Source organism: Eptesicus fuscus, chromosome 7, assembly GCF_027574615.1.
Source record: "Eptesicus fuscus isolate TK198812 chromosome 7, DD_ASM_mEF_20220401, whole genome shotgun sequence".
In the NCBI taxonomy this organism is placed as follows: Eukaryota; Metazoa; Chordata; class Mammalia; order Chiroptera; family Vespertilionidae; genus Eptesicus; species Eptesicus fuscus.
Window position 1 is genome coordinate 78,031,059 of NC_072479.1, and position 25,344 is coordinate 78,056,402.

General features: G+C 38.0%; 1 protein-coding gene across 2 annotated transcripts in view; it reads right to left on the reverse strand.

Annotated features, from left to right (window-relative positions):
- PDE3A (phosphodiesterase 3A) overlaps window positions 1–24,198 on the reverse strand; it is a 260,175-nt gene extending 235,977 nt beyond the window's left edge. For both annotated transcript variants that reach the window (XM_054719232.1, XM_054719231.1), the window contains exon 1: window positions 23,242–24,198. In XM_054719232.1, the coding sequence (XP_054575207.1) occupies window positions 23,242–24,198 (957 nt within the window). The remainder of the gene's footprint in view (window positions 1–23,241) is intronic.
- Window positions 24,199–25,344: the final 1,146 nt, after the last annotated feature.

Genomic DNA, 25,344 nt, shown 5'->3' on the forward strand with positions numbered 1-25,344 from the left:
ATGATAGTATTTCTACCATCTCACTCTATATGACCATATAAATACTTCACCATTTATATCAAATTATATTTTAGGTATGGTAACAGTGGCTACCATTCATTGGACATGTAATATTTTCCAGATTATAAACATAATTTTATTTACCAGAGCAAGACTGTAAGGTGAAATTTATTATCCACATTTTATAAATGAATACATTCAGTCTCAGAGGGATTAATCATTTTACCCAAAGCCAGACAGCTAATAAGTGGGTGGAGTGAAGATTAAAACACAAACCTGATAATAAATCTTGCATCTTAATCACTTCACTGTACTTGAATCCCTCCATCAATGGATCCTGCTATTTGTATTTTCACACTTAGAATAAGAAAATAGCTTGTTTCCATTCATTTCATCCTCCTTCCCATATAGAGATTTAATAAAAATAAATGCACAATCCTCTCAAGTTTTCTCAACCTTGGCACCACTGACATTTTGGGTCAGATAATTCTTTGGGGGATTATCCTATGCATTATTCCTGGTCTCTACCTACTACTTGTACCTTGAGAGCACTCCCCGCTCCCCCCGCAAGTCCTGAAAACTAAAAATATCTTCAGAGTTTGCCAAAAGTCCCATGGGGGCAAAATTAGCTCCAGTTGATAACAATGCAATACTCTGTTTTAAACTTTGGAAACACAGAGTACGCAAAACAAAACAAAACAACTACCTCAAGGTCTGGTATATTTTATTTACATTTTAAAATAATATTTTCTTCTATAGAGATTACAATTATAGAGTTTGGATCTTCTGGAAGAATATGTAAAGTTCTACACAATTGCAATGCTTTTCTGAGAGCTCATGTATTATACATGATCAAATTCAACTAAATTAGATAAAAATGTTACAGATGCAACTCTTTAGGAAACTAGCAGTCCATTTCATTTCAATTCTTGATGCAATAAATCTTCATTCATTGCCCAAATGCCACAAAGAGGTTCCTTATTTATCTGAACTCATGAAAAAGTCACACCATCTTTAATTCACAGATATCCTTTTAGAATGTTCAGTGTTCTAGTTACTCACTTCCCCATTTTTTCATGATTTCCCTATAACTCATAAACTATAGAAAGTAAATAATAAAGCATAACTTTATGGGAAAAATTATGAGATGGTCTACTGTTCAAGGTTAGAAAACCAGTCATAAAACTCAAAAGTAAAACCCAAATGACTGTAAACATCGAGGCAAATACTGCCTCTTACAAGAATATTTCACTGGTGTCAAATGAAAACTTCTGAAAAGGCCCTTCCTCTAAGGTGTATTTATTTAAATCTCTCCTAACAGGAACTTTGTACAGGGAAGTAAATGTTCATTTGGTCCACAGATTAGGTTCATGTCCTTCCTAGGTCAAGTTTATGAAGCTGTGATTTGTAAACTTTCTTCCCCCTCCTTTAACATACCTGATGGATGTGATACACTCATCAGTTACTGTGGCTCACTGCAACATTGATTCAGGACGTGGGGAGGTCTAACTAGAGAGCGTACCGGAACCAAGGGCAGGTTAGAATTTGAAAAAGCTTCCTATGTGATAAACACCTTTGCAGAAGACAAAGAACCACTGTACTGGCATCTCAAAAGAGTTCCCCCAGGATGTAAAGTTCATTTCGCCACTGATGGTGCCATCTTATGTTCATAATATTTCCAAAGTCCCCATAATTTGGTATATCAAACCTCAAACCTCGCTTTTCCAACTACATTTTAGACCAATATGGAAGTGACAGTTATAAATTTGTCAATCGTTTTAGTATCTGTATTAAGTATGAAATCATGGGCAAATTGTTAACCAAGGAGAATCTAAGGCATTATTAAATTTACTGTAGATTTTTACTAGTGTTAAAGGTCTACTTTGATTAAAGAGAAAGTAGACAAATGGAACTGGTTTAATTCTCTAAAACTCAACCAAGTTTTATACGCATAATGTTTCTTCCTCCCACTTTTCACCACTCGTCACACATAAATCACCAGGAGATATTTAATAGAGCATAAATCTTGGCTTTCTTCCTGTTTCAACTATACCAAACAGGAGCAGAAGGTCCAAAGTACTAAAAACGCAGTAGACAGACAGACAGAGCTTAGTGTTAACTCATGTGAAAGTCTTCAAAGCTTTAGCTGATCAAATATTAAAAATTAAATGTAATTCCATAATTTTATAATTACTTTGCTGACCAAAAAAAAAAAATGCAAATGCAATCTTAGTACATTAGAGTCTTACTATTTAGATTAGTGATTTGTAATGTGATAGAATCCCACACACCCTGCCTGCTCACCCACATTTTGATACAGTTTAGGTTTGGGATTGATGCTTAGGTGAATGTATGTTGAAAAAAATAAAAAAAATTATTTTATACAAAAAAGGGTGATAGTTACACTCTGTTTTGTTCCACTTAGACTGTATCTAAATTACTATACCAGGTTCTGGACTTCAAAATTTCAAAAGATCACCATTTCTCTCTCTCTCTCTCTCTCTCTCTCTCTCTCTCTCTCTCTCTCTCTCTCTCTCTCCTCACACACACACACACACACACACACACACACACACACACACACACAGATGGGGGGTGTTAAAGGGAAAGGTAGAGAGATACAGAAATATAGGAAGAGGAAGAGGTAGAGGAAGAGGGAGAGTGGAAATGTGTGGAAGGGAACTTGGCTCCCTGTCATGGTAGCGATTAAACAAAAGTTGAATGAGGACCATTTGTCAGGGAGTTCATATATTAGCTCTACCTTTAATTTCCCACCAACCCTATGATGTAAAAAAACCCTATGATGTAAAGCAGTATTGCTTTCTAAGAAAAGAAATATAAATAAGAAAAAGTGTCCTCTAAAAATCCACTATGAACTATAGAGACAAGTTTAGAAGAATACTGAAAGCAATGAAGATTTTACCAGATGAAAATCTGTAACACGTGGACAAAGGATAGACATCATACTGCATTTATAGAAATTTGACCTAGAATGCACAGCCCAATTTATACAGATACACACACATATACATATATGTAATATATGTTTGTAAAGAAAAATCATTTATATATATTTATATATATGTAGACAAACCATTGTAAGATCTAGAAAAACCAAAGTGAAACGCAATATGATAACTTTACAAAAGTTAACAGCTCTAGACTGCCTAGATTGCTCAACTGATAAAGTAATTTTTAACTAGTCATATGATCCAGCATTCATTTGTTCAAGGATAAGAATTCTGTCCTTTAACTTTTAAAACGTGATTAGGGATTATGACAGTACCTCACCTAAGAGATTCTCAGATGGTTACACAGAAGCCACAGTCTCTACTAACTCCAGTTGGAATACTTCATTGGTAAAAACAGCACCAAGAGTACAAAGTTGTCTGCCCTGCAAGATTTAGGACCCTAATCTTAAATAAGGTGATAGTCTTTATACTTATTTAAAAAGCCTGCAACTTTTCTGTGCTTGCAGTTACAGACCAGCCACAGAAGCTTCTGGATCCAGAAAGCATGTAGATAGTGAGTAAGGAAACACGGTGAGCAACCGCAACTCAGATATTAAAATACAAGAGGCCTGATGCACGAAATTCGTGCAAGAGTTGGCCTTCCTTTCCCTGGCTGCCAGCACCAGCTTCCCTCTGGCTGCCAGCAGGTACCCAGGACCCGGGCTTCCCTTGCAGCACTGGCTTCGTCTGGAAGGACATCTGGCCTAATTAGCATATTACGCTTTTATTATTATAGATTTTTTGTGAATAAATGAAATTGGGCTCCTTCAAGCACACATGGCCACATGAGGTGCGTAAGTCACACACAGAGTATGTCTAAAATCCTCCGTTCCTTGCTCTGAACCTAAAACAAACCAAAGCTGATCCTCTGATATTTTTTTCTCAAAAAACAGCATCCCAATCTTTCCAGTTGTGTAGATCCATGACTTTAAGGACGTTCATGCACTTTGTTAATCTTTTCCACCATCAATCCCTGGCAAATCCTATGGATTGCAGCTCTTCATTTTTTCTTAAATCATCTTTCCTGTCCACCACCGCTGTCCTAATAAATCTTCAGTGTCCAGGACTTTCACCATAGCTTCTTAAATGTCTCCTGTGTCCAGTGTGCTCTTCATCTATGTCCAGTGTACTCTTGGTCCACTGCTCTCAAAATTATATTGCATCTGTTCACATCACCCTCTGGTTAAAATTTTTAATAACTTTTGGTGCAGACAGAACAATGTGCATATTCCTCAATCTAATCTTAAGACACTCTGGTTTTCATTCCCCACCCCCAACCTTCTCTGTCTTATCATATATATATATAGCAAAGGTAGATATTTATTGAAGGAGAAAGGGAAAGATTCTCACAGCACACACTCCCACGTGGGGGGGAGGAAAGAGTCCCCTCTGTCTTCTCTCTTAAAAATTTCCCACCACCCCACCTCTTTCCTGACCACAAACACTGAGCTACCTGTTCCACGGGTCATTTCCAGAACATATCCCTCCACACCTAGCATCCAACTCCACACACATTTTACCCGTTCTCTCCCTCCTTCCCTCTGGACCTCATGCCCACAAGAGCAATAGAGGAAAACATTCTCTTAAAGATACATTCTTATTTTTTTCCTTTTTTAGATATATTCCTCACATTGCACCAAATTGATTACAGTCAGCTTACTATTAACATAAACACATGGGGGAAAAGTTAAACATAAATCAAAAAGAGAAGTCAGAAAGGAAAGGAAGAAAGAATTTTACCAGAAGTTCATGTGAAGAGGATGACGGTATTCAGGCATTAAATTTAGTTATGACCTTTCTGGGGACCAAAGTTCTCATGACTTATCTGTGTTTCAAAGCATTTATCACTTGGCACTGTAATCATTTGTTCATGTACTATCTTTACTATAAGCTCCAGGAGGGGGTGCAAGGCCCATCCATTTTAAACCCTCCCCCCAACAATCCCACCCTCTCTGGTGAGCTGTGGGCACTCTTCAAACATTCTGGAATAAAAATAATGAACAGTGTACGTTTTCCAAGAATTCCCACAATCCAGAGATTCCCCAGTTGCAGTGCAGAAGCCAACCATGCTAAAGGTGACCTTCCCACTAAAAACAAGAAGCATTCACCAGTAACTACTGGAACTCTGGTCTTCCTCACAGTTGAGTTCCCTAGTGTAAATTAAACACCTGACGTTCTGATTGATGAGTTATAGTTTTATCATCAGCAAGGGATACTCTGTGGTTCTGTGGGAAAAGTGCATCTCTGAAAGGCTGGGAACTAGATTCCAGCCAAATGCAGACTCCAGTGCCAGTCCTCTCATGGTTCCACCCCTGCCCTTCCCTCCCCCCACCAGCTCCCACCAATCCATACAGACAGTTGGCAGAGAAATGCCTACCAGTTTCTGTCACTTCAAATCAACCATCACAAACATAATCTGCTAATTCTCCTCGGATAGTAAAAAGAGAGTGGAATGCTTGAGTAAAGGTTACTTTTTGTTGTTGTTTAACTACCATCTCTGATTCTATATTTACTTCTGGAAATATTGGGCGGGGAGAGGTTAAGTGAGACCACGGTCATTTTAGTGCTTTTTTTCCCCCTTAGGTAGATACAGAAACTGGCTTAATATTTTCAAATTTATTTCCACCAAAATTTGTAGTTCTTCAAATGAGAAAGCATGTTAATAATCCTAGATGTGGAAGTAATTTTTCAAATATTACTTCTTTCATCCCCTATTCATTTATTTAAACAAGCAACAGCAAATGGAAAAATACCAAGTTCCCTAGTCTTATGCAGAAAATTCAAAGAGTAATCAACAAGATCCAGAGAAGCAAAACTGAAATTATTCAATATTGTACAAACTCAGATGCAGAAAAAAGCAAAATATTGAAATAACTTATAATATTGCTGCATGAACTATAGATAAAATTTAAAATTATTATAAATTTAATATGCCTATATTTTTTATAGACTATGCATAAAATATTAGAAAAATTATACTATGTATTTAATAACTATGGTACACAGAATTCTTTCAGGCAAGAAAAAAGTATTTTTAAATATTCATTACTTTAAAAACCAATCATTACAAACTTGATTTTGATTTCTAATCCCCAGGCCAATAATCAGTGAGATAGGCTCCATATCTTCCTTATAGATGTTTTATAAAGAATTTTCTCTCTTGCGCTAGCCAGTTTGGCTCAGTGGATAGAGCTTTGGCCTGCAGACTGAAGGGTCCCAGGTTCGATTCCTGTCAAGGACAAATGCCTGGTTGCAGGCTCAATCCCTAGTAGGGGGTGTGAAGGAGGTAGCCGATCAATATTTCTCTCTTATCATCGATGTTTCTATCTCTCTCCCTCTCTCTTTCTCTCTGAAATCAATAAAAAATGTATATTTTTTAAAAGAATTTTCTCTCTTTGGTAGAACATGATTTGTTTTCATGTCAGTCATGGTGCTATAGTTCTGTTGCTACCTTTTAACCAAAAATAGGCCCAAATCCTTTGTAACATATGCACATATTTCAGCACATGTGTATGCATATGTTTTCATAAAACTATACTTTCAGGTAATGTTACAAGATTCATGTATATGCCAATCTATAGTTGTGGAGACCCATTTGGGGGATCATGTACCAGTTGAACCTCCAACATTTTAAGAAACTTAAGCTTGTACAGCCATCTGGGTGAAGAATTAGGCATGCAGAAAGATTTTACTTCAGAAGGTATTTTGCCCAGTACTGAAGATCACATTATCATTCATAAAAGCACCTGGAGTTGCTGTTTCCATTTCTGCAAGTTCAACAACTACTAGAGAAGTGGCCAACAAAATGGTCTATGAACATATCCAGAGGAACAATGTCAAATGACTATATTTCATCATAAAGTTTTGTTTTCCTGATAAAATATGTGTACAGATTGGAAAACTTAAGGAAATACAGAAAAAAAATACAAAAGTATATAAAAATCACCATGATACCCTCATACAAACAACAAACATTTTGACAACTTTCCTTTCTTCTATGCATTTCATTTTTGAAGGTGATAGATAGCATGCTGTGTCCTCAGTTTTGTTTCTCGGATGTACCTCTCCATTAATCAAAGTATTTTCTTATGTGGTTAAACACTCTTCATTTAGCATTCTATAAAAGTCCTTATCTTTTGTTGCTCTCAAGCAGTATATAAAATACCTCATCATCACATATTAACCACAGTGTAGAGTTAGCAAACTCTGTGAAGTTACAGTGCAATCAAGCTATCATAATTTAAATATTTATATAGCACCTAACACTGAAGTGCTCTGTAGGTTGACAAATGGTCTGATTTAATATGAAAACAAAATAGAAGTGTTTCCTCTATAGGAAGGTCTGGGATGCATTGGCATCATGCCTTTAGATAAAAATGGGATTTGTCAGACTAATAAAAAGAGAAAAGTTTAAATTTTCTTTGAACAGTCTAATGGTTTTGCTATATCAGAGCTTAAGGTTTTAGAGCATGAGCTATAAATACATCTGAAAAAAACACACTAGAATGTACTAAACATTTATTTTATTAAAATTTGTTTTAAAATAAAAAGACATTATATAAGAGTGAAATTTCAAAACCAATTTTATCATACCAACTGTTATAATACTCTAACAAACTTACACCTTTTGAAGAGTTAAAGATACTTTGTTAGAATCTGTCTCAGTGTAAGGAGATCTGATGGCTTTCCAGAAAGTCAGGCCCACACTTTGTATGTCCTCTGGAAGGCAAAGGCAGAAGATAACACTGCGGGGGTAGTCAACCCATACAGATTTTTTAAAAGCAAGTAAAATAAATAAATAAATATCCTTAAAATTAGACTCCTAAACAAAAGAGAAAATATTAAAGGAACTCTCTTGCTATTCTAAAATATATATTTACAACCTTCCCACAAACACTACCTCTTGGTCTAATTCCCAATCCTCCCTGGATTATTGCAAAACAGTCTTCTATTCTAACTGGTCTCTCTTCTTCCATCCTAGCACCTCTGCTCACTCAACACAGAGGGATGGAGAGATTCTATTCAACATACGTCTAATTATATCCTTTCTCTACTTAAAACCCTTCCATGGCTTCCCATTTTGCTTGGGGCAACAGTCCTGCAATGACTCCCATGGCCTACTGATCTGCTGAACCTCTCCCATCACCTCTCTGACATCTCCTCCTAGATCACAGAGTGAAATCCAGAGACCTTTCCATGACCACACTGGAAAAAAAGATGATTACTGCAGGCAGAATTTCTAAATTGAAACCAGTAGAGTAGGATGATACAGGAGTCCTGCTCCTGCTGAGGTCAAACCAATAACACTTCAGACTAGACTGAAGGTTATTCAATAAGTGGAGAAATCTGAAAGAAATGCAGTCTGAGTATGGAGGCTACAGGTAGCTGGTTAAAAGAGGAGGGTCTAGAAGAATCTACTTATGTGATGAAGTAAACAATCACTACCTTCTACTGAGGACCACCACCAGGCCAGGACTGTACTAGTTGCTTTCCCATGGACTTTACGCAAGAAGTCCCTGTTATGTGAGAATAATGGTATCATTGGCAAATAATGAGAAAAGGAAGGGTATGACTAGAATTTTACCATAAAAAATAAAACTGAAAATTCTTTAAAAGAAAAGTTTTTCAAATCAAAATATGCATAATAATGGCAGAGGGAGCACAAATCATGTTTCAGATAGGGTTTTTTAAGATCTGATTCCACAACTTACTCTCAACAGCATCATCAGCCGTTTTTCACAAACATGTCCAAGACTCCATCAATTTTTCTAAATATCTCCCTGCATCCCTTTTTACTCACATCTTCTTTTGAAGGACCTGTGAACATCTTTGTCAGGCTTTTCTCTTCCCACTGTTAACTTGTCTGGCTTTCTATGCTCATTTGTCAGTGGCTTTGATTGTAACTTAAGCAACTTTCTAAGATTTTAATTAACTTCCAGAAGACAAGCATAGTTTGTAAGACTTTCAAGTACGTATTTTTATCAAATACAAAATTATTTTGGCATTGTTTTACATTGTGCTTTCTGACATTTAGCCTACCACATTCAATGATATGGCCCTAATAGGTAGCAATAAATACTATTCTTAATGTTTAAGAAGAACTGATATCCATTATTTTTATTAATTTAATCTTCACGCCTTTAAGAAGTGAGATATAATATTCCTATGTTATACGTGAGATTATTAAAGTTCAGAAAGTTGAACAAACTTGCATACATTACAAAGCCTTGCCCTGACTGTCTCAGTTCAGTGCCTTATATTCTTTCTACTTAACATTTGTATAGCAATTTGTTTTTATGTAAACTTCATAACAGCAATATGATATAATTAGACAAATTGCTATTCCTATTTTACAGAAAAATAAAACTGATATGATGAATAGTCAAAGAACTTCTCTGAGGTATACACAATGGGGAAATCAAAGTAAAAATTTTATGAATGGCATAGGTTCATGATTCCTCTGTGTATGAATGTATTTATGTGTGTATATAAATGCATTGTTTTCCCATGATACTGAGCCAACCACTTTTTAACTATATGTTTAATCAGATTATAAAAGTCAGAACTTGCTGTCCAGTTTTAGTAGACATATAGTTGTAGTTCCTGCTTCTCCACTAAGGCACCTAAAATACCCCTTAACCCTTTAGATTTCTGGGCTTTACTCTACATATAACTAAATCAGAATATCAGACCACAGGTCCTAGGAATTTGCATCTTACTAGGCTTCCTACATGATTTTTATTCATACTAAAATTTGAGAACTATAGAATGCAGTTCAATTTAGGAAGTGCCAGATAATGTGTAATCATAAGTAGGTGAGGTCAGGCTACTCCCTCACAAATTTTGAAAGCATCTGAAGGAAGTCTATTAACCTACTACTAAGAGGCATTTATTGTTAGAATTCATAAACAATAGTTTGATGATCATCACATTATATTTATATCAGATTATTTAGCACCAGGGAAAAAGAAGATAAGAATCTAGGCAAATTGAAATACCTAGAAGGAAACAAAGAATGAATGTGAAAGAGTCCTAGATCTTAAATAAGATACATTTACTTGCTGACATTTTTAGTCAGTCTGGTCACATAAGCAGTAAAAGTTTACACAAGCTTGCCATAAAGGTACATTTATAAGTCCAAGTGATAAATGGACTAAAGAATCTAAATAATAAAGAGCTAATATGCAAATGGTTGTGACTCCCTCACATGTAACGACCGATCAGCAGGAGGCTGCGTGCGAAGCCAGCACAGGTGGGTGGGGACTTGTGTGAGGCTCACGTCGCCACCCTGGGGACGTGAGGCTTCCATCCCCGCCCCTGGCGCCGGCCCCAGGGAAGTGAGGCTCGCAGAGGCCTACCTCTTTGGGGCGATGGATTGTGGGGCTCCTGCACTGTGATAGGGCAGAGGCCAGGCTGGGGGAACCCCCTCCCCGAGTGCACGAATTTCATGTACCGGGCCACTAGTTAAAGTATAAGAATCAATGTCTTGGAGAGTATTGAATGTCAGGAAAGTTCGTGAATAGCATGAAAAACAATGTAAGTGTTTTTGGTCTAAAAACAGATCCTGAGCCAATGCATGGCTAGACTACCTGCCCAGTGTCCAGGAGTGACTCTTTCAGGCTCTTCCCCTCTTTCTCACCCATAAGGAGATCTAAGTTAAAAGTGCACCATAAGACCATACAATAAATTTTCTTTTAAAATACAGAGAAATTAGTTTTGATTTTAATCTAGTCTTCTTTCTGCAGAGTAAAATACTAGCATTAATTTCTTTCGCAAATTTATTACGGGCTAAAATTGATTTCTGAATGCCACATTGTTTTTCAGATAACTTACTAGTAATCAGTGTTCAGCGATATCTGTATCCAACATTCCCAACCGAATTCTCACACTTTTCATTTAGAACTAGTTAACTCCTTGCAGAAGTTGAACTGAAAACTTTAAAAGATTTAGTCATTCTCTAAAAGAGTTAAGATGATCCAATCCCAATTATTATTCAAGTAAAAAGGAATAAAGAGAAGCAAACAAAGGATAACTGTGCTATTACTTAGGCCCTGTTTATCTAGCCAAAACAAATCATTAAGAGTAAAAACAGCCCTAACTGGTTTGACTCAGTGGATAGAGCGTCGGCCTGCAGACTGAAGGGTCCCAAGTTCGATTCCAGTCAAGGGCATGTACCTTGGTTGCGGGCACATCCACAGTAGGGGGCGTGCAGGAGGCAGCTGATCGATGTTTCTCTCTCATTGATGTTTCTAACTATCCCTTTCCCTTCCTCTCTGTAAAAATCAATAAAATATTTTTTTTAAAAAAAGAGTAAAAACAGACACTGTTCAAGATGATACAGACACACAGTTAGCTTTCCCAGCCCGAAATGAAAATACACTTTAAAAAGGTTTTGCTTCTAAATTTTGTATTAAAATGTCAAATAAATTTATAAATGGCTTGTTTATAAGAATATATTTTAATTATCTCAAAATATAAATTAATTTGTAACTAATTTCTCACTTTGCAATATATTTTTTCAAATGGAAACAATATTCAGATTTTTACAATTATATATTCCAAAAAATCTCAAACTCTGAAAAGTGTTTAGTAATGGCAACCTTTCTAAAATATCTACCATTTAACTTCCAAAGATGAAAAAGAGAAAACCACATCTCTATAAAAGTAAGTTGAAAATAACTTTTTTATCTAAACACTGTACTCCCAATTTATCTAAAGGCATGTTAACTTGCCCAACATACTAAAAAAAAAAAAAAAAAAATACTCTTATTTCAGTGAGAGGATCTGACAATATCACCATTAAGTATTAAAACCACAGCAACAAATATTCTTATTTGACTTAAAATGTTCTATTTTAGCAAGTAAAGTTCTGTTAAAACCTAGATGGACCAAGAAATTGACAGAATAAACTAAAACTTGTCATTTTAATAAAACCTTGTAAATTGCTGATTTTGATTTTTCAGTTCATCAGGACTCTGAAATTACACTACCAAACCTCTAGAATATTCAATACAGTTCCAGTAGGATGACAGTTAGAGGACATCTTAAATAAGTTAATCTCACAAAGTCATTTCTGAAAGCAACTGGCTCAAAATATATTTGGTAATTAATGAGCACAATTATAAGATAAAATACAGACAGTATTTACATTAGCCTTTTCAGGAAATACAGCTATTCACTAAGAACCTTCATTGAAGAACACTTGCCAGCACTTTGTAGAAAGTGGTGGGAACAAATGAAGTCAAAGTTTATTCATTCTCAATTTGCTAGTTGAACTAAAAAAGAGATACAATTTTATTTTTCTAAAATATATACCTTAATTTCAGTGATCTTTCTAACATTTACACTACAGTGATCTTGTGGTAGCTTTGGTTGGTTATTTTCAGTTGGGAGTGAGCTAAAAATAAATATCTAGGACTCATGCTGAATGTGGGATTTCCTACCAGTAAGGGCACAGCAAATTCAGCCTTTTATCTGACACATGCAAGAGAATATTTTTAAAGCAACAAAAATATATTTAAAATGTAAGCTCATAAACTAGTTAGCAGACTATTTCTTTTCTTCTCTCTCTACAGAAGTTTACTTAAATTGGTTTAATCACTAGCCCAGTCTCTGAAGATTAGGTAGATAAATATTTCAGATTAAAAGTCATTTATTTCTTTTCCATCCATTTACCCTGCCAGCCAGCACCTACAATGAGCAAGGCATTGGGCCAGAATTTTCTAAAGGAAATACTCTGGCTGAGACAAGGAGGCTAATAAGTTTGATTCCTTTTATAATGAAAGCTGTATGATCTGAATCTTGTTTCCTTAGTTTCTGAGCCTAGAAAGTAAATTTTCAAGGTAGCATAGGCAACTCAACAGGTTCTCTCCTTTCCAAACTTTCTAAAGACTGATGCTTAGCCGGGACCTCTAAATACTAACTCCCAAAACAAGGGGATGTTTCATATCACAAGGACAAACACTGCTTCCCAAGGAACATTTCCTAAGCAGAACTGTTCATTTGAATCTCCAAAATACTTAATTTTTAAATAAGAACTATTTCCTTTATTTGTCTTCACACTAGTTTAAAAATGTCCTAGGGACTCTGACTCCACATGAGTTGCCATAAAATAAAACATCCTCCCAAAATTGTATTTCTATGACTTCAAATTTCCATTAGGTTTATTTAAGTGGATTATACCTGGAGAGGAAGGAACACTTGCCACAGACATAGCATATGTTCAGTTATTTAAGCTTACTTCAGAAGATGGAAAATTTTAATTAAAATCCTATTAAATCAAAACCACAACCTTCTTGCATAAAATTATTTTAATACTCTGACAAGGTACTGTGGGGTGTGGGGGATAGAAAGGCATTCCTTAAATTTTTAAATACTCTATAAGCAAGAAGAATCTGTTAGGTTAAAATGGAAAGAAAATAAGGTTAAAATGGAAGGAAAATGAATTTAAATGAATATATATATAGCATACATATAGATATAAGACCAACCACTATATTAATTTAGAGCAGTTTCAAAATTAGCCAGGACAAATGACTAGTTACTTTCAAATACATACTATTTCAAGTAATAGTTATGATTAATATGGTATTTTATTCTTCAACTTGCTACTTTAAGAAGTCTACTTAAGCCAACTTTACTTTAACCAAATGTGCTTCTTTGTATACTATGATTCTATTGCCTTTTGTTTTTTCCAGATTATTTCCTAAGTGATATGTGAAAATCTGTTTACCTCACTATTTTTATTTAGAAATGCAAAGATAAATATGTCTTGCTTTACAAAGGGGGACATTTATAAATCAAGTCACTATAAGCATCACACAGCTATAAATAATATGCACAAAATAAATGCATACTTTAAAAATCATTCTATATATTTATGTATGTAAACAAAAAATGCCATATATAAATTAATTATCGTAAACCTCAAAATTCTCAATATAACATAGGAACTTTGCCTAGTAACTTAATGAATTCGTAGAGTTTGGGGAGAGGAAATGGAAGAAAAGTGACATTTAATAGTTATTGTCTTTTTTATTTGTACTTTTTTCTGAGTTTGCCCTGAAGTTTGAAATCACATAGAGCTCCAAAGACACCTAATCTCAATTCCTGGTTTAAAAATTCCACTCTACTGCCTGGTCAGTGTGGCTCAGTGGTTAAGTGTTGGCCTATGAAACAGGAGGACTCAGTTCGATTCATCAGGGCAAGTGCCCGGGTTGTGGGCTTGATCCCTAGTGTGGGGCATGCAGGAGGCAGCCGATCAATGATTCTCTCTCATCATTGATGTTTCTGTCTCTCTCCCCCTCTCCCTTCTTCTCTGAAATCAATTAAAAAAAATCTATATATATTTAAATTTCACTCTATCAAAATCTCCAGTCCTCTCTACACACAAAATGGAACCATTTTCATTTTCTATATCCATGAGAGTGGTGTTTACATAAGAAACAGTAAAAAGTCATCTGTTATATTTTTCATCCATTAAAGTTACTAGAAGGTTTGTCACTTTAGTTTCCTAAGTTACAAAGATAAGGATCTGCACTATAAACATAAGCACTTTCATTTCTAAAGAGACATTAGATAACCCAATTGCAGACTAATTACCGTGAACATGACGAATCACATGTTCACACTGTATACATAAGTAATCCCTGTTAAGAATCAATCTCTGGAAGGCAAATTCAAAATTAGCTGTATAGGCGGGGGGCAGGGGCCGGGGCAGGCTGGAAGGGATTAATGGAGGGGAAAAGGGTACATCTGCATTACTTTCAACAATAAAAATAAATTTTTCAAAAAAGTAACTGGAAAACTTGATACTGTGTTATAAATCAGCTTACCATAAAGATTTCTGATTAAGGACTCAGTTAAACTCCCACTCCAATACAAGAATCATATTTTAAAAATATGTGCAATAATAGGAATTGAAGAAAAGAGGGAAAACAGACTTGCCAAGTATTAGGGTAGTTAGTAGTACAAAAATGAGCTATCAATATTACATATAAATTTGAATGACTGCATATTAAGTGCTATCATTAAACCTACATAGATTTTCCCATTGTACCTGAAGAGGTGACATTCGTTTTCAAGTACTTCATTTGTTTAAATACAGTGTATAGCTGCATTGTCCATTAAGGCAGCCATTAGCCAATGTACCTATTGAGTAGTGTAAATGGGACTACACCAAACTGGTGTGTGCTGTAAGTGTAAAACACGTACTAGATGTTGACATTTCGACTTAGTACAAAACACGGAATGCAAAAATGTCTTGATTTTTTTATATTTGTTTTATGTTCACATGATGTAATGTATTAAATTAAACATTATTATTATGAATTTCACCTGTTTCTTTTTACTTTTTTATGTAGCTATTAGAAAATATGAAGTTAAACATATGGCTCGTGTTGCTATTTCCATTGGACAGCGCTTACCTATAACATTTACAGGACTGTTTTCTTCAAAGCCACTGGGTGACACTGTTCCCCCACTAAACTGATACAATCAACGCAACTTCCTGGCAGAGGAAAAGTCTCACATGTACACAGGCATGCACTCTTGCACACGTGTGCATTAATATACACACAAATACGCACACACCAACAGACGTTATGTTGTCCTTATGACTACTCATATTCTTATGATGAAAGAACATAACTACACTTACGTAATTTTATTACTATCCTAGCAGGACTGACTATACTTAAAATCTTAATAATCATTTAAATTCAATAATAAATAAAAGTTCTAATCAAATCAAACAGGTAGAAGTTGTTTAGTTTGTGACTTTTCCCAAACAGCTTTCTGCCTTCTAAATGGTAATGTTCTTCATAACCTCCTCTAATATTATATCTTATTTACTTGTATTTTAATGGATTCTCAAGTAAACCGTGCAAAATAATTTAGGTGAACAAAAACAACCAGCTGCTTATGCTAACAAAGTAATGTTTTACTGATCTGCAGATTAATTTTGCCTTGAATTTTGAATCCTGAACATTGTTAAATCAGCTATTGCAAAACTAAAATGAAAACAAAATTCAATATGTAAGCCACCATTGCATATTTTTCTTTGATAAGATAGAAAAAGACTCCACAAACTTAGACTTTGCATTCCAATTGATATTCATTCATGGGATGCAAAGTCCTGAATAATACATCCCAGGGGCTGCCTGGCATTTGATGACCAGAAAGTACATGGTAAGGGCTCAAGAGTTTTGTGTTATCTGTGTATCCAATGGGTTTTACTCAATCTTCTAATTCTGAATGGGGATTTAGAGTTGGCTCCAGGTGTAAAATCATAAATGATACATAGGCTTAAAATGACCAGTCTGAACCCTTTTCTACTGTATTTCCCCAGCAACGTATTCAAGTCCTAGAGAATTGGATAAAAGCCAACATTTTGCCTCACCCTGGCTACACACATTTAGCAGCTTCCCCCTCAGTTTCCTTCTCTCTAAAATCAGACTAATTCTAGTCTCCCAACTATGGCCTGCACAGACTTAATCAGTTTCAGATTTCATTGCAACAAGTTACTTACAGCCATAAACCATCTCAAGATATGAAAATGAACAACCATTGTACTATAATGAAGTATAACATGTCCTAAATCCTATAATATTCTACCTCTATTTCAGAACTACTATAAGTGTATACTAAATTAATTTCCATTTCAAAGAAAAAATTATCCCTATCATTAAAATGTAAAGTTGCTCAAAATCTAAAACATTTATGTTTAAGCATTATGTGTTGAGGACTTCCTGAAAAATCTATGACACTATATAAACTTTATCCCCAGAAAAATGAACAGATTAAAGTTTGCATACATTTTCAGAGAAGAGATGGATGGTTCTGGATCTACATTGAAAATCTGCCTTATGCTATTATATGCATTCCTTCAACATGTATCTCAGGGGTCGTTTAGATATTTTATTGAGATTTCTCCTTTTCTATGTTGACATCTCATTTTCATAACTAGGCTCTGAGCTCTGGAAAGATAGTTGCTATACATAGGTGTCTGTGTATAATTTCTATGGTTTTTAGTATAAGGCCTAATGCACAGATAAAATGTGTTGATATGACATTTGATAGGTTTACTGACCAAATAATAACATCAGCTAAGGATAGCATCTTCTTTTAAAACAATAGTATACCTGTATGGTGAATACATATGGCCAACTAATATTTTTGACATCTGTTATCCAACAGATCTTTCTTTTAATTACCACTTAAGTACATATTTAAGATTGTTTTGCCCTAGAGCAGTGATGGGCAACCTTTTGAGCTTGGTGTGTCAAACTTCGCCAAAAAACTGAGCATAACTCGGGTAGTGTGTCACTTTGAGGAAAAAACTAACTCCAAGACACTAGTCGCAAACGTTTCATCCTCAGGAGCAGCTAATGTTTCATCCTCGGCATGTGGCCGCGTGTCATCAGAAATGGCTACGCGTGTCAGTGCTGACACGCGTGTCATAGGTTCGCCATCACTGCCCTAGAGATTAAACCTATGTATTTGATGTTGACAACAGTGCAAACATGCATCTCAGTTCAAAGTTAAGACAATTCCACTGGGTAGCCTGGGGAGGGGGAGAGGGAAAGAGGGGCGAGGAACCTTCCTTTAAAAAAATACCACCGATAGTGAAAGGTATCTACACTAATAAAAGAGAAAGACGCAAATTGACCATACCTTCGCGACACACACCAGCCAATCAGGAGTATGCAAATTAACCCAACAAAGATGGCGGGTTAATTTGCATACACAGGCACCAACGGCCGGGGGGCAGGGCAGGACGCAGGTGTTCCGCACCTCCCCAGCAGCTCCGGGCCTCTGGGCAGCATGGGAAGGCAGAAAGGTGGCTCCACCATAACGAAGGCAGTGCTGGCAGCCAGGGGAAGGAAGGCCCATTCTTGCACAAATCTGCATGCATCGGGCCTCTAGTATACAATAATTACTAAAAGCATTTACATTTCTATGTAAAGAAAATAATGTTCATTTGAGTATTAACAGAGCACATCTTTAGGTACAAGAATATGGAGATATCTGAACCTTCTGGAGTTCATTCTAAATTATCTGATAGAGCTTTACTGAAAACATATATGTTGAAAAATATATAAATTAAGTTTTCAATCTCATATATTTGAGGTTTCTCATAGAAGATATAATTATAAATATCACACAGAGAACAGGAAAGAGAAAGACTTCGTGGAATAGGAGACACATGGCCAACTAAATAATTCATAAATGTGCAGGGTTATGCCTACTTTTGCTAAGCTAAAGAAACCTGCCCTGTGCAAGGCACTGCTTCAGTGTGTCAGAATCTCTTAAGATTCCACCTGATACAATAGTTGCATTGATTACCTTCATCCATGAGATTATATCTCTCAACAATAAGGTCTTCTGAAAAATACAACTCCTACCATAAATCCAAGATAAACTCATTTTTGATAGATTGAATAACACAAGTTTTCAATGAGGTCCACATACATTCTACTGGGCTGTTACTGGCACAAACCGTATTAACCTCAAATCTTATTATATATAGGCATATTTCTCATTTTGAGGCCCATACACATTTTACTTCAACATAATAAATAAAACTTATTTAACACTGAAGTGAAATTAAATGTGGTCAAGTCTTTATTCAACTATAGTCCCGAAGAAATTATTCTCAGAGCTGTATTCCTAATAGAATACAACAAATTCACACAAATGTCACTGCAGATATAATGAATGTTTTTTCATGCCAGTGTCACTCACCCTGGCCTGCCTGCACCCCCTCCCCCAGACTTTTCAAAATGTATTTCATACACAGAGTCACTGTTCTGGTTGTTTATTTAATTAACATGACAGCCCAGCATACACAGCATTTCTTTCAGTTCTACAGTTTTAACTTTTTACACTTTAGACTCAATACAGAAAGAGTAAAATTACTGTTTGACTGCTTCCAACCTCTGTAAATTTATATAGATTCACTAACTATTTCTGTCAGTTAAAACGGTTTTTCAGTATGCTTTAAATATCTGTATTCACAAAGTAAAATCACAATTTTGTCCCCCCACACACACAAAAAAAATTATTTTCCCTCACCTTTCCCAAGGGATAAGAAAATCTTGTTTTTCCTTTTTAATGTTTTCAGAAGTTGACATTAATTAATTTTAATTCTGTCAGCAGGTCATAAATAATCTATATTGTTCTTTGTATCAGCTGAGCTGTACTACTATACATATACTATCTAGTCATATAATTAATTAAAAACCCATGATTGTTTCTGAAATGTATTCAATTAGGAATATATATTTTACTAAAATGTATTTAGGAATTTAAAGGATAATATATTCTATACTTCCAGAAGAAATACTTCAATATTTCATAACTGTACTATAAACACAAGTACGTTATACTTTTCACCAAAGACATAATGAGGCCTACCATCAAAAAACATACCTATTTCTCCTATTTTTGTTTTACTGTTTTTTGGTGTTTACTTTTATGCTTAGAATATCTTTCTTATGTCAATGATGAAAAACTTGATTCCACCTTTGATAACCACCAAACTCCATTACATTTCTACTTACAACAATCCTTTTTTTGCCAAAGATGTTTGAGAGGTTTAGGGAAATACTCATGGGAAATAATTTTTATTTTTAATTACATAATATATAGTAAATAGCTGCACATTTCTGACTGATATTGTATCCATCACAAAGAAATTTGTAATTAAATGGTACAAATGCATTAATGAAGAGAGCCATATGCCTTCTGTTTATTTTATGTGAAACCATCGGCAAAATTATTACATTCTTCTTAACATGTAACTGAATAAAATGGCATTGGTTTAGAATCTTTCAAAAATGTACCTGTAAGGCGGTCACTGTAATCAGAGAGGAATGACTAGGCAACTGTGTCCTTTGATGTATAAAGAGACTAGAGAGACACCCCTTTAAATACAATTTCCAAATGGTAAACATTGCATAATTAAAATTTCATGTTGAAACATATCATACTTATCAATCATATAATATCTAATCATACAAGACATTCTAGGTACCTCTATATAGGGTAACTTAAAAGAGACATGCCTGCTCTTGAATGTGAACATCCACTTAGAAAAGATACATACACCTTAAGGGAAACATCTGCCTTCTTAATGCTGCAAACAAAAAAGTACTGTTGGACACGCTGATCTACAAAATCATCCTCAGTCCTGAACTAAAAGCCCCGCAAATGTTACAAACTTAGTCTGTTCTTTACTGAGGGTAAAGAGACAGACCTTCACTTGCATTCATTCACAGCCAGTGCTGGGTAGATACAGTGACTGAGACTAGACCTATGTCTCCTTTCTTTGCTTGAAGTTATCTTTATCATCAGTACTATAAAACTCAATTCCATGTGTAATATTCAATCTATAGACAATTATGGTTCAGGAAGGAAAAAAGGAAGGGCAGGAGGGAGGGAGGGAAGGAAATATATCTGACAGTTGGTTTGTCTTATGAGAATTTTATCACCTATTCTCCTTGACCTTTCAGAAATGAGTCATTGAAGAGAGAGAGAGAGTTCATAAGCAGGTGGCTACTATCATTCATATGCAGAAGAAAAGGCTGAAATTCTCTCACCATTAAACCTCACAGTGAGCAAAGTCCAAATACATTCTCAAGAGGCCTCTGCTAGACTCTGTGCTTTGTCTTTATACCTGTACTTAAAATCCACTTGTTGCCTGAGTATGGTCTTGAATTGAGAGTAGACAGTCTTTCAGAAAAGAAACTCCTAATCAGGTAGCATTCAGGTGAGTGTTATACATGGGTTTGGTAATTATTTTGATTGTTGAAAAAGCATGCAGAGGACAGTGGTACACTTTGCACCCTTACCCAGAAGTTTGTTTCCTTGTGATAAAACAGATAAGCCATTTCCTACATGGCTCCTGAACTTTTCACAGTTATGCTAATGTGTGAGATATTGCCCTCTCTCAGAAGATACTGTTCCATGTTAGTTGCCACCCACGCTCAGCAGCAACTTTAATGGGTCATATATATAAACTAGTCTTCAGGAACACGAACCACTCACCCATGCCCTCATTAAAATGTCAGGATCTAAATTTCTGCTAAATGTAGCCTTGTTTTTCCATCAACCATAAGAAATAAAGTCTCTCACTTTAGAATATTCTTCATAAACACAACCTTTAAAAACATAGTAACCAAAGAAAATGGCCAAAATAGATTACGAATCTGCGTTTTCAACAGCATTAATCAGCAAAATATTTAAAAATGCAATGCTCGGTTATTTCTATGCAGATTATTCAAATTTTCCATGTATCAATTCAAACCAGAGTAAACCAATAAAAATCTGTCTGTGGGTTAATTAACACCGCTGGCTAATTCATCTAAACATCTTCTTATCTTAAATTCACCCTTAACTCTTTAAGTTCTAAAAGTTAATGTGAAATTCAGAAATTTCATTTTAGAGGTTAAATTATACAAATCTGAAGTTGAGTTATTTATGATTAAGTCACGGATTTGCCTTAGAAATTACAGTTCAATTTTGTAGTGATCAGATCACATTTCCCTGTAACTCAAAGAAAAGTATGTTCTAAACATATTTAAACTAGTAGTATTTTCATTTAAAGAACATTCTCTCCTATAACAGGGGGAAAAAATGTGCTTTCCTGCGAATTGCTTTAAATTATCTTAAATGTAGCTTACTTTATTCTGGTGATTTCAAAATTTTTACCAACACTAAGTATCAGTCAGTGCCCTGTTTTTAACTTGACTCTTAAAGCTTCACTTTTAAAACTTCACTCTTATGTTTAAACCCACAAAATATTTGCTTTATCTAAACAAAAAAGCTAAATAAGTACATTTGTTTTAAAGTAAACACAGAGGCTATGATGCTGGCATCCATTCTGCTAAATAATGTCAAACAATCACATTCTGTGTAATCAACTCCATTTCAGAAACAAACTAGCCACCCACACCATATGGTGACTGCTATTTCTTAGAAGTACCTAAATGATTATCTACAGAATAACCTAAAAAGACAAAGCTTACCATATCCTAGGATATCCTCTACCACCCCAAAGTTGCCCTAATAGTGCCATAAGTAGGCACACATTTAAATGGGAAAAGTGTAAATTTCCACTTGCTGTTCATAACCAGCTTCCGCTGCCCCAAGTGTCAAGTCTTCTTGGGATAGAGAAGTGAACACATAAGTATTTCTTTTCATATATAATTTGAATTTAACATTAGATTTGTGGGTTTTTCTATGTCCATTATAGCAACTATATTCCATGATCTTAAAAAGCCTAATGATAATAAGGAGATTCACCTCCCAAATTCACTGAAATTTGTCTAGGACAACTTCACTCACAAATCTGGATTCCTCCTCCTCCTTCTTTCTGAAAGATTTATATCACCAGCAATCTTAGAAATGCCTTCCTGAATTAGTTTCCTATATAACCTGTATACATTTATTTGAATTTCTAAATACCCACTTAAGTATGTAGGTACCGAGGAGAAATGTTGTTTTTTAGTGGACACTAACGGCACAGTTCACGATTTTGATAAATTCTGAAGATCAGATATATCGATTGCTCCCAAAATCCAAGTTTACAATTAGGCTACAAAACACATTAGCATGGAATAGCATATGTCCCCAAATTACATTGAAAAAAACAAACTGGGCACCACCAGATGCAGTCTCTTCAAGTAAAACTTACTGCAAAACCAGAGTCTGTGTGTGTGTCAATACCTCACCTTCAAACACTCCTTGATTTACTTTAGAATCTTTCTTTGCCGACTTCCATAAATGTTTACCTGTCACCGTAGAATTAAAATTTTTATGAAAAGAAGTGGAAGGAAATCTAGTAAAATCCACGTGTTGAAAAAAATCGCCCACTGCTGGAATACTGAACTTAATTAGAACATGCCTGCTCAAGTAGGAAAGTCTGAGGGTACTTAAAAGTGTAGGGAAGCCATACACCAGGTGTAGCAGATCTAAAAAGCTGGCCCAGCTGGGGAAGACCCTGCAAACGCCATCTGGTTTTATTACCTATTCGTATTCTTGCTGCCCGGGTTATAAAATGCTGTCTGAGGAGGGGAGTAAAAGTCGCTCCTCTTCTCTTGTCTTAAGTTGAACCACTTTCCGAGGCTCCCTCTCCTTAAGTTCCCAGCGCTGGGATTCCCTCCACCTCGCGCCTCCCCAAACGTTCCAAGTTTCCCCGAGAGGCGACAGGGCACCCGCCAGGGCTTACCTGTTCCCTCGGTATGCAAGGCAGGGACGTCCTCCGATGGGACTTGCCGCCGCAGCCCGACATCTCGGCGGACACCACGGAGCTGGATCGCCTCCTCCTCCTGAACACCGGGATCTCGTCTTTGGTCCCAGCAATCAGCTGGGACGCCAACTGCTCCCTCGTGGCCGCTCCCGCGGACTGCGGCAAGCTCTGCTCCGCGTACCTGGCCAGGAGTATCCCCAGCACGCCGGCCAAGTACGCCAGGTAAGGTCTCCAGGCGACCTTGAACCTCTCTAAGGAAATGAGGGACACGATCCTGACCGCGCTAGTCAAGGCGATCATGAGGACGCCCAGCCTCAGCCTCAGCACCAGCCATGTCGCGGCGGCCAAGCAGCTGAGCACCACCCCAGCGGCGGGGAGCGAGAGTAAGTGATCCTCCCCGACGCCCAGCCCGATCTGGACGAGCGCTTCCCCCCCGCAGCAGGCGGCCAGCAGCGCGACGGCCAGAGGCAGGCGCACCCCGGCGCGCAGGAGGTACAAGCCCATCCAGAAGAAGGCACACAGGAGACTGAAGAGCAGCGCCGTGGGCTGCAGCCAGGGGCTGAGCGGCGCGCCGCCCCCGGGAGCACCTCCCCGAGGCCCCGGGAAGACGCCCCCTTCTGCTCCTGCGGCCGCTTCCTCCTCCTCCTCCGCCGCCGCCGCCTCCTGGCTCTGCTCTAGGTCACAGCCGCTCTCCCCGCGGACCAGCCTCACCAGCAGCGCCAGCAGGAAGGACAGGGACCCCGCGCACAGCGCGGAGGAAAGTTTCCGCGAGCGCCCCAGCGGCCGCCGCACCGGGTCTCCCCAGCAGCCGCGGCAGCTGGGGTCTCCCCGCGGCGATGCGGGGCCCGCGCGCCCTGGGCCGGCCGCGGGGGTGGGACTCACCCCGCCGTGGCCCGGCTGGTCATTGATTCGGGCGGCCTCGCCGGGGACTGCCATGGTGCGTCCTCTCCACGGACTCTCCACCTTCCCCCCACCCCCCCCCCCGCCCCGCGCCCTCCCGCGCGCCCACCCCGACACACGCACACTCCCTCTCTCTTTCCAGTCCCACCCTCGGGATCCCTCCTCTCCCCAGGCCCGCGAGCCACTGAAAGTTTCAGCTTTCGAATAACTCCTGGAGAACACTGGATGCTCCAACCAGACTCTCTCGCCTGCAAGTTAAAAGCTAGCACAGCCAGAAACACACTTCCTCTTTTTCTCTCTTTGAAACGCTTTTAAAAACGATCCGTTCCACCCCCACGCCGACTGATACCCTCCGGGGTCTCCTGCCACTTCGGGATGTTAAAGGTCGCCCCAAAGCATCGGGCGCCAGGGGGCCGCAGACGCTGGAGGAGCCGGGGGCGAAGGGCAGGCTCCGGGCCATCCCGGGCGCAGCTCAGCGCGGCGCGGCAGCGCGCCCGGCCCGCCCGCGGCAGACGGCGGTCCCCCTTCTCTTCCTTCCTGCGGCTCTTGCTCTATCACTCCTTCTTTCTCCCCGGCCGAGCCTCCCCGGCCAGGCCCCAGCAAGCGAACCGCCATTCCCAGGGGCCGAAAGCAAAGCCTCCCCTGCGTCTGTCGGTCCAGTTCATGGCAAAGGGTGGAAAAAAATGTAAAGGGGGGAGGGGTGGGGGGGAAGATGAGAAATAACCAAGAAGTTGCTGAGCCCCGTCGGAGGGAGACGCAGTTCAGGAGACGAGCGGCTGCCGCCGCCAGAGAAGGGAGGGAGGGAGAGCGAGTGGGAGAGGAAGGGAGGGTGGGAGGAAAGGGAAGGTGAGAGGGAGAATGAGATTTTCTCTCTCTCTCTCTCTCTCTCTCTCCCCACCCCCTCCCGCCCCTCACTTTCTTTTCTGTGCGAAGTCGGTTGTACTTTGCAGTTTTGCGGAGGGAAAGGAATGAAGATCACTGGTTAAAACTGTACGAAAGAGCGGGCAACTGGAGTGATCGACAATTCCTCTTTCTTTCTTTAAGGCAACTCCCTAGGAAAGCTTTCCCAGCCTGGCTCCCGCCCTCTTCCCCGAAGGAGGCGCTGCTCTCAGCTCCCCCTCCGTGACCAGGAGCGGGCCCGCACCTCCAGCACCCTGGAGAAAGGGTTGCTGATGGGGTCCG